The following is a 10,796-nucleotide window of genomic DNA, read 5'->3' on the forward strand; positions in this document are numbered from 1 at the left end:
CAATACATTCCAGGAGACTCCTCGCGTCTCAAAAAAATGTCACACAACTTCAACTTGACATATTTAGTGCATTTTATGTGCTATTTTACCTCCGACGACTCAAAGCACTCTCGCGACAAAGTAACCCCTGTGCGCACACGCTGAATGGATGCCATTTAAATAATCAATATTACTGAGGACTTAAAACCATTTCCGGTGGTGTTAGTACAGTTGCGAAGGTGTCGAAAGGGGATTTTGGTGACATTTTTTTGTGGCTCTTAAAATTTTATTTATTTATTAATAAGGTCTGTTTAAAAGTGGGTTAGATCACCAGACTAAAAATCCTCTTTAAAAGAGGATGGAGAGAGGGGGGATGGCAGAGTGGAAAAAGATGAGAAATTCTACCAGTGTGACCATAAAATACATCTAGAGAAAAGTGAGCTGGGACGATCGCCTCACGTCAACGAAACTTGGACCAATCTCAAAACATCTCGTCGCGCGACAAAAAGCTTTTTTTAAATGGAGCAGTGTGATTTTAAAACTGGTGTCCCGCCACGGAAACCAAAGCCCTGGGACGCCATCCCAGCGAGCTCCTCTCCCATCTGGCCGACATGGAATCGCTGCTTTTTTTCGCAGATTGCTGAAGGGGAGCGTCAGCAGAGAGCAGGGGAAGCGGGGTTAGGTTGCAGTGCGTCAAAAGGCTATAGCTCCATTACCCATGATCCTCTCAGGCTTAGGGGAGCTTAGACACGCAGAGGGCTGGTGATGAGCGGCGAAACCAGCCTGCTGTGACACATTTGGCCGGCGGCTAAGGCCGCCTCCAGCATCTGCTCCAGCCCACGGTTCACCCCTCAGACCCAGTGTGATGGTGGTGGTGGGTGGGGGGGGGGGTACGTCAGACAGCCATCACGCCCTTTCATATGCATGTAAACAAAGTTGCTACTCAAACTCAGTAATCGAGTGCAGGCCAATCCAGTGAGATGAACACAGAAAACAACGGCCTCGTACCCTCATTCGTCATCTTTGATCCATGTTTCCTCATCTCTCATGTACCCCCCCCCCCCCCAGTGCAGCGATAGCACGCCAAACGCGTGTGCTGTTTTTTGTTGTTGTCTACCCATCACTGCTGAGGGAGGGTCGAGGGCTCGGTGTGGGGGGGGGGGGGCGGGCGAGATGTTGAATAAGTCAAGAAGAAGGGGGGAGGGCTGGAGGGATTTTAGCTGCCCTGGACAAAAAGAGTCCGGCCCTGGCCCCCTCTCTCTCTCTCACACCATCTCCGCCTTCCTTACCCAGCTCCCCAGAGTGATGGATGATGATATGCGTCACATTAAGTCTACCTGTGTCCACAGGGGGTCAGCGCGCAGCGTGCTGGCTGGCTCTTGCCTGAACAGGAGGTCTGAGCTGAGGGGTGATATGTGGCACTTGAGGCACTCTGACCCCCCCCCCCCCCACACACACACACACACCAGGAGGAGGGGGGTGGAGGGGGTGGATTTGACACCTCCAGCGAGGGCCCGGGCGGTGCATGCACCAGGCTCGCTCACATACGCCTGATAGTTTAAAAATCACAAATGGCTCAGAATTCACGACAATGAGGTCTTCGTAAGGCAATGCACCTCCAATGCACACAAGAGGGATCTTTGTACAAGATCGCGGACATGAATGTTACTGTAAATTAAAAAGAGGAGGCCGACAAGGCCTGGTGTTGTTTTAATGGCAAATTCAAATTAATCTCCTAACAGTCGGCGCTCCAGACCTCCCTTTGGCCTCACAGTCATCACTTAGTCCAGACCTTTTAGTCTAACTTTTCTTTTCTTTCTCCCTCTTCTCTCCGCAACACAAATGTCCATCTGTGCGTCTTGGGGGTGGGAGGGGCAGAAACAGCGCATCTCTGCTTCCTGCCAGAGCAAACAGTGCCATATGAACGGATGACAGAACGTTTCTAACACACCACCTACGATACTCTCCAAATCAACAAGCTCTTGAAATGTTCACAAATACAGTGTAATAAAAAAAAAAAAACATGTTTTGAATTCCAGAGTCGCACACTCCCGATTTAATAGATATTAATTAGTCTACCCCGACGTAGGAGCTACAGTATGAACAAACGGTTATAAGTGGGAGGGGGCGATAAAAACGGCGTGAAAAGATGACATTCGAATGGATGGAATGCAGGCGATTTTCTCTCCAAAGTACACATCCCACACAATCTCACGTCAAAGTGCATTCAACGTCAATTCTAACAGGGCCACGTGACCAAGATTGGGGTCAAATAGCCCCCTCCCCTTTTGCTACACTTCGAGTTTTTTGGCGACGCGGGAGATGACCAAGTGGTTGGAGGAAAACTGGGCAACAATAACAACACAGGAACTGGATTGTGATTTTCAACAACATTCGTTAACTAAGGGGAGGGGGGCAGGAGACGGATCCCCTGCCCTCCCCCGGGAAGCTACACACACACGTGGGTGATGGGAGGGCGACAGTGCAACAGGACACACTGGTATCCACAGGTAACAGGTGTCATAACACATTCCACTTTGATACGCCGAGATGAAGGTTTTCTGAGGCTCTTTGTTGATGCGAGGGGGGCAATGTGAAGACTGAAAGCCTTTTTCAAGCTACAGGATAAAGAAAACTAATTTCCTGTGGTCCAAAAAGGGGGTCTTATAGAAAATAGAGATGCTCTCATGGGGTGTTTCTTTACCTTGAGCTTGTGAAAGGCTTCAGTCTAAACCTCAACTTCCTCCCCCGCCCAGGAAACAAAACAAGTGAAAAGAGTTTATTGGAGAAAAAAAGCTCAGGATTTTTTTTTTTTTTAATTCATGGGGTTGTTCCTGATATTTAAAAAAGGAAAAAATTCCTTACAATTTAGGTTTTGGTGTTTTGCGATGGCGTGTTGAACATGAACCCATAGTAACTCAAAGTAAAGTCAAAGTGCAAAGTCAATGACAGCCCCTTCAGAGATGGAGCTGATCACCATGTCGTTTAAAGTCGAGGGAGGGGGAGGAGCCCATCTCCGTGGGGGTTCCTGGTTGGTTGGTTGTTGTTTAGCTGCCCCAACTGTTCCATTTCCACAAAGCCTCTCCTAAAAAAAAGTGCCCAGCTGATCCAATGACAACAGAACAGATGATAATGGGGGGGGGGGGGGTCAAAAATATCAAACCTACAAGGTTTCCATCACCTGGACGATAGGCCACATCCTCTGTTTTTTTTCCTTTTTCTTTTTTTTCTTCTTTCACTATTTCATTTCATATTCTTAGCTTCAAAAAGGCTCGCTGATCGGATCAGACAATCGGACCAGCCACGACGTGACCCAGAACAAAAGTAGGCCGGGGCGACGGTGTGCCTCTTTAACTGGACACAGTCATCATATTGTAGGATTTGGAGGGACTGGTTCTGCCCAGCACCATCATTTCCTCCTTGCAGCTGATGTGACTGTCCACCATGGGGCCCCCCATCCCGCCGTTTCCTGAGGAGGAGCTGGCGGTGGCCATCACCGGCATTCCTACGGGGCAGGGCTGCGACTCGTACAGGACGCAGATGGAGCCGTCCTCGCCGATGCGGTAGGACACCTCGAAGGGGTCCACCCAGAGCGTGAGCTCACTGGGCAGCAGCGAGTAGAGTTGCTGGATGGTCAGGCCGATGCGCTGGCCCGCCTGCCCCACCAGAGGGTCCATCTTGTGGTTGATGCGGATGCATCTGTAACCTGATCCCTTGCAGGGCCTGTCTGGGAACCAGTGGTGCTTGTATTGCTCTGCAGAGACAGAGGGGAGAGAAAAGAAGAAAAAGAGATTACCATCTGGCTGCTTATAATAAAGAGGGTAAAAAAAATAAACGGATCATGTGATGTGGACCAATAAGAGGAGAAAAAGGCCAGATTAGAAAAGAAGAATGTATGAACAGTAAGAATGTGTTAAAAAAAATAAATAAAAAATATATATATATATATATATAACACCCCCATTTATAAACTTTAACCAATTGAAGTCCAGGGACTACAGATACAAAAAAAGTGTTTTGACGAACTGGTGATATTTATTGATGTGCACTCTCCATACGAAATAAAATACAAAATGTAATAAATAATAAAATATGCAAAAAGTATGAACTGTACCTTGCTACCTATTTAGATATATTGTGATTATTAGAATGACTATCCATTCCACATAAATGTATCCCTCACAGTCTGTCCTTCTGGATGTTTTGAGAGCGTCTAGCCTCTTGGCCATAAAGAAAGTTCCCGTCTACACTCAAGTACTGGGCACAGCTGTGTTCAGGAGATGAAGAAAGGGTAGAAAAGCATCAACACCTGTTTGAGTGGCGATAAGCAGCCCTAAACAGGCGGCCAGTGGCACCCCAGGCCTCTGTGACAAAAAGAGGGCCATTGAATTGCTCAATCCCTCCCATGGCCGTCATCAGTGTGACGGGACTCTGCTATGATTGGCTGAACAAAAAGAACACCAAAAGTGTCCAAGTCCCAGTCGGCCATCTGGGACTCCAGGCTCCGCCTCTTAAAGGGAAAGAACTTATTTTTCTATTTACCTCCTCTGTGTGGGAGTTTGTGTGTGCAGTGAAACTAGTGATGAGGCTCGAGACATTTTTTGTGGTTTAGAGTTAGACCGCCGAGGGGAACATTTGAACTCATATATGGCTCTTCTGATGAATACAAAAGGGGATTTCCCAGCCCCAGCACACGCATTTACTTTGAAAAGACGCATCTCCATTCTAACTTCATTGTGATGCGAAGAAAAAGCATGGTAAGTGAAGTAGGGACCCTGCAGGCCACCTTGTTTTACCACAGAAGACTGTATACTACGGAGCTAATGAAGGGGCTTCATGGTCTTTCAGATCCGGACTGGGCCACAAAGGCCGCTACCCTTCAGATCCTGGAGCAGCTCGAAACGGATCAGTTCAGCGGGGCCTATTCTTAAAAACGAGGGCACACGGGTAACTGAAAATAGTTTAACAAAGGGTTGTTTATTAACTGCGGCTGAACCTGGACCACTAGGAGAAAAGAAAGAAAAAAAGACATGCTGCTGATAAATAAATAAAAACCTTCGCCCTGCGGATAACTGTCCCCGGGCCCACTTTACCCACTGGCCTTCGCTCAGCACAAACGAGGGGAGCACAGACACAACAGTGAACGATTGTGGAGTTTTTTATGGCACAAAAGAGCTCAGTTTAGCCACATGCTCGCTCGTGGTTCTGTCTCGCGCACACAATGGGACAGATGTTGGCGCATGTTTTTGTTTTCATTTGTGAAAGACTGCGGCTTCAATTTACAATAAAACCGTGTCCAATTATCTCAGGTGACAGATGGACCGTACAATTCACATCGTGTTGATGTCGTTAATGTTTATGCAGTAAATATACGGCGGATTTCCCCTCCATTTCCCTCGTCGATTACACTGCCTGCGCCTTTAACGTCCTACAGGCGCACAGCAGAAAAACATCCCCTCCCCCACACAGACCGCTCGGCCGACTCAAACTGTTGTCTTGTTTACAAACAGTCGTCGAAATGTGCCGGTGGGGATATTTTGTCGGGGGGGTCGAAAACAAATAAAATGTTTTCTTCAAGCAACCCTCCTCCAAAAAAAACATTTTTTTTAATCGGGCAGTTGTATGGCCACCTACAATGAATTGCAGTTCGTGTTTGATACTGACTATTATTGTGTCGTTTTTTGGAGAGATAACCGGTTTTATTCTTATCATGTACATGTAAATATGTCCCTCCAATAAGGACCGAGCTGTATCTGCAAAGACAGACGTGTGTTTATATAAGTGAGCTCGGAATGGAGAAATGTAGGTCACTTGCTCAGTGGATGGTGAGACGGATGTACAGCAGCTTTAGAGCCCTCAGGCTGGAATGTATTTACCGCAACAATAATACACAATAGGCGAGCAATAAAGAAATCCGATATATGTGGATATATAAAGCGGTATCAAGGCTGAATTTTTCGGGAAATGTGTTGTTTTTGTATCCCCTGTACATAGCTAAACTGAATGGGTGACGTGTTAATCGTACGTCAACATAAAACCCACACGGTCAAAAACAAATCCAATCAACAAGGTCATTCACTCATTGAATGAACAACACACAATGCACAATGTGTGATGTTTTTATACATATATTGTTTCGTGTATTGTTTATAAAATATAAAAATGTGTTTTTACATCCCGATGCTAAAGATAGGTTTGTAATAGGACGCATTTTTCATCATCAACCCATTTTGTCCAAATGCATTACGTAATTGAGCAGCCTCACTGGGGGCTGGTCTGCTCGGTTCTGTGAGAGCTTTATCGACCGAGGTACACTTCCTCGTTTGACGATCTTCGCATCCCCCCCTCCCCCCTCCATTTTGCCTCTTTGTGACAGAAAAAAAAAATGAGATTGTAGAAATGTAATTGTCGACAATCGTTAGATTAAGATCGTCCGTTGTGTTTACTCCTGTTTTTTTGCCCCTCTGACGTGCGCAAACAGTGGTGCGCGTTGGCAGCGCTGACATCCATACATGCGAGAACAAAGAAAGGCTTCTTCTGAACCATTCTCAGCCCGATCAAAAGACGAATTTAAGCATTTAACGCGATAACAAAATCTAAACTAAACATGTGATGTAGTCACACACACCGTGTGGCGTGTTTTCCCCCCACCATGTTGTTTTTTGTGTGTGAAAATCGCTGTGGTGTCCGTTTCCTTACCTGACAAAATGTCCTGTAAGCTTTGGTTGAACGTTTGGACCTGTCGATCGTTTACGTGTCCTTTCACCCGCAGAAATCTCGAAAGAAATCCCACGGCGGCGGTGATCTCTGGCTTCATCGTACCCCGGGCACAAAGGGTATGCATTGAGAAACGGCGACGGCGGCGATCCGTGCGTTGCTTTCGTCCCTTTTACGTGTTCGTCCGACCGTTTCTCTCCACTTCGCAGCGGCGATGCTTGGCGGTTGGCTCTTTCGTTTTTCCTCTTGGCATTTATTAGTCGAGGTAGAGGGGGGGGAGTGCTCTCGGAAGCGAGGTCGTGTGCTCGGACGGTACGGGTGATGGACAAGGCAGCCTGTTGTTGGTAAATACAGGGGGGGTGTCACTTGGTGCCACGTCTACCGACCCTCCTTGCTCACTTTCCTCCACCAGAGTGAAGCTCCCGGAGAGCTGTCGCGCTTTTTATTAACGCCCCGCCCCCCCGCTCCCTCCCTCTCTCCCCTCCCTCTCTCCCTCCCTCCACACAGCGCCGACACAAGCTGCTACAGCAACAACAGCTCACCAATCACAGCCCCGTCGCCGTCTGACGAGCCGCATATAGGAGGAGTGCAGCGGCCGCGTCACCGCTGAAAATAAACAGGTACACAGCATGAAGCCGCGCCGCGTTCACTGGCTGTCGGAATTATGCGAGGTCGGAGCGGGGGGGGGGGGGGGGGAGAGGGGACCAAAGCCAACGACAACAAAGAAAACGACAACGTAGAGTTCGAGTCTGCGGCAGGAGCTAAACCTTCTTTATGTGTGTATTCTGTTACAATTCAGGACGTAAATAAAGGCTGACGCCGAATCTAGTGAAATAGGACTAAACTGTATCAGTTAGTTTTCTGTATCCAACAACTCTAAACAAAACAAAAAAACATCTCTGATGGTGTTTTTCGCCATAGTGTTGATCTGCTCACTGTTTCCAGAGGAACAACTAACAGCATTTAGATTCAATGCACCTCAGAGTTTAGATTTTTACATAAAATCTGCCCCAATTTTGATTCTCCTGTCAATCCAGATCCAAGTGTGTTTGTGTATGTTCTTCACCACCTGTGACTGAAGCCAGCAACTCGTTTTCCATCTTTACCTATTTAGTATCAATCACTCTAATTTCTGAACGTTTTTGAGTTGTATGAATCTCAATCTCACTCATTTTACATACATAGGACGTGTCCTTGTCTCCATTCTCCCTGAAGAAACACATTCCAATAGGTCGTCCTGGTGGCCTTTCGGAGTTTAACATGCCGACCAGCTGCCTTTTTTTCGTGCCATCCCCCATGTCTCTCCCCCTCTTCATTTCAGCTCTCTACTATGTCTTATAATGGCAAAAAAGCCCCCCAAATAGAAACACATGATACAAGCTGAGAAAGAAAGCCCAGTTTTACACTTTGTGACAGTGCGTTATGTCTCCAAATGTCCAATGCGGTCTAATTCTAAGCAAGTGTTGAAGTTTTTCTCCAATTTGACCAATTGACCATAGTGTATTGAGGATTTTTATAAGTTTGCAATATTGACCTCATTAGGAGTGGTTTGGCCGAAAGGTTTATCAATCTATTTAAAAAGTATGGCACACGTTTACAAACTGTTGTTCGGCTCTACGACTGTAAACATTCAGTCCTAACAGGTTAATAGCCTGTTTATGGTGCTGTCCTTATTATCAGGTCAGGCCATGGTATCCAGGCCAGAGAACAGGTGTGTGTGTGTGTGTGTGTGTGTGTGTATGTGTGTGTGTGTGTGTGTGTGTGAAACAGAGACAGGAAGAGAGAGCGAGACAGTTTACATGTATCTCAGTTCAGTGTGTCACCTCGGTGCCTGGTTCTTTCTCGCTTCCTTTCTCAGTGAGCGTGCGTGTGGCTGTTTATCCACATATGCAACAGGAAGAGTCTCTATCAACTGAAAGAGTGCGTGATCCCGTCAAACGCAGAGGAGGCGGCCAACAACGTTGTGCCAGGAAGCAGAGGAATCTGCATTCTGTCCAGTGGCCAGTCCCTACCTGCTCATTAAAATCAGTGGAAAAGTACAGGCCGCTGTTCTGTGTTGGTTACAGACCCCGTATATGATGTCTCATCGAGGGCTCCAGTCGTGATGCAATCAAACAGACCCCGACGACACCGACTGGTACAGAAACGCACACACAATATAGACGTGTGTGTGTGTGTGTGTGAAAAACATCAGCGTAATAGAGATTGAATTATGCTGCCACCTTGGATATTCTCCAGTATTTCCCGGATGTCATTTATCGGACCACTCAATTGACAATTGATTTTTTCTTTTGTCAAAAAATTGACATGATGTTCAAAAGTGTGAGTTTTGTCTGATTGACTTTCCATTTTTCAATGGAAAATATGGGAAATAAAGCTTTTCACTTTAAATACATGTTGTTTTGACTTTATTTGTACAAAAGTGGAGTAAAATATGTAACCTGTGATGGTATTTGGTAGTGAAAATGTTGTCCATCATGCCTTTTGTCCTAAATCTCTGAAGGTTTAATTCTATTTTCGTCTTGTAATCTTGTAAAGTATAAAAAAGGTGATAATTGAACTGTTTTTTTCTTCATTTAAAAGTACATGTGTGTTCCAACAAATTGCAGTCATATAATAACAACTAAAATACATCCCAGTCCCTTAATATAGGAAGATAATGCGAATGATAATGTAAAACGTTTATTTATTCCTGCGTTTTTTGTTTCAATTGAAAAAATAATAAACGTGTCTTTTCAAATAGAATGAAAACAAAATGTCTGTAGGTGTAATGAGAACATGTCATTCTCCATTGGCCTCTTTATTCTTCGCGGCCACAAGAAAGTGACTCACTTCCGGAAGGTTCTCTCGTGTTCGCCGGAAAATCCTCAAATCACAGACGAGTTCACACATGTGTAAACCCCTCCCCCGCCCACCCCCTCCCCCCAGATTCATAGTCACAGTTTCGCCCACTGTTACTCACCACAGTGCTATTTATTTGAAAGAGCGGAAACTTTGGATGCGTTCCAGACGGCGTGGACATTTCAGTTCTCCTGATGTAAACTAACACGTTGCCCATTTGTTACATTTTGCACACGTCGTAGTTTAATACAGGCGACCATTTCATTTCCCGCAAATCATACCCGTTTACGAAGAGAGAGGTTCACGAGTCAGCGGCGACTTTTCACATGACTCCCACATTCCTCCCATAATTTCCACAGCGGTGGAGTGAAATATCTTCGAGCCCAACGCGGCGTAACGTTCAAGTGAGTTGTAGCTGAGACACTCGAGACCTTGTGTGACCTTTGGAGCGATGCGTGTCGTGGCTTTAGAGATGCAGGTTGTGTTTGAATGTTCTTAATTATCCGATATTGTTGAAGCTATTTTGTTTGCCTTTTGAAAAACCCGTTTGTCTCATTTCCTTTGTTCTGTTCGGCCGACAGTGAATTGCTGGATTTTCTGGTATTGTGTTTTAGAAATGCACTCATTAAAAGTTGCAAAATTTTAGTGACAAAAGCCATAAAGCCTGCAGGTCCTTTAGTGGAAGAGTTATGTTGTCATAAGCTATGTTTTCAGCACGGTGGCTCAGTGGTTAGCACTGTCGCCTCACAGCAAGAAGGCCCTGGGTTCGAATCCCGGTCGTCCCGGTCATTCCAGGTCCTTTCTGTGTGGAGTTTGCATGTTCTCCTCGTGTCTGCGTGGGTTTCCTCCGGGTACTCCGGTTTCCCCCACCATCATAAAGACATGCACTGCAGCCTCACCCCGGTTCGTATGGATGTGAATGAATGTTGGTGGTGGTCGGAGGGGCCGTAGGCGCTGATTGGCTGCCACGCTTCCGTCTGTCTGCCCCAGGGCAGCTGTGGCTACTGATGTAGCTTACCACCACCGGGATGACTGTGTGTGTGTATGACTACTGGACTCTGGACTGTAAAGCGACTTCGAGTGTTTAGAGAAGCGCTATATAAAATAAATGATTATTATTATTATTATTATAGTACACAACATAAAAAAAGTTTAAAAACAGCCGCAGAATCCCCTCAAGCACTCCTTGAGCATAATCCACTGGAAGGCCTTACCGAGAAGCTGTGATCTCTAATACTTTATTTTATTGTTCTATTGGT

At 46.0% G+C, this 10,796-nt stretch overlaps 1 protein-coding gene and 1 long non-coding RNA gene across 2 annotated transcripts; one reads left to right on the forward strand and one right to left on the reverse strand.

Moving 5' to 3' along the window:
• Positions 1–1,673: 1,673 nt before the first annotated feature.
• On the reverse strand, positions 1,674–7,170 carry btg1 (B-cell translocation gene 1, anti-proliferative). Its single transcript, XM_056425322.1, has 2 exons — positions 6,679–7,170; positions 1,674–3,733 (listed from the first exon to the last, which is right to left on the reverse strand). The coding sequence occupies exons 1-2, from the start codon at positions 6,821–6,823 to the stop codon at positions 3,330–3,332; spliced, it is 549 nt and encodes a 182-aa protein (XP_056281297.1). The 5' UTR covers positions 6,824–7,170; the 3' UTR covers positions 1,674–3,329.
• LOC130200784 (uncharacterized) lies at positions 3,759–9,256 on the forward strand. The gene is made up of 5 exons (XR_008833077.1): positions 3,759–4,736; positions 4,828–4,926; positions 6,752–6,815; positions 7,204–7,316; positions 8,555–9,256. It is a non-coding gene; the product is annotated as an uncharacterized LOC130200784 (long non-coding RNA).
• The last annotated feature ends 1,540 nt before the right edge of the window (positions 9,257–10,796 follow it).

This window comes from Pseudoliparis swirei, chromosome 10 (assembly GCF_029220125.1).
Source record: "Pseudoliparis swirei isolate HS2019 ecotype Mariana Trench chromosome 10, NWPU_hadal_v1, whole genome shotgun sequence".
Lineage (NCBI taxonomy): Eukaryota > Metazoa > Chordata > Actinopteri > Perciformes > Liparidae > Pseudoliparis > Pseudoliparis swirei.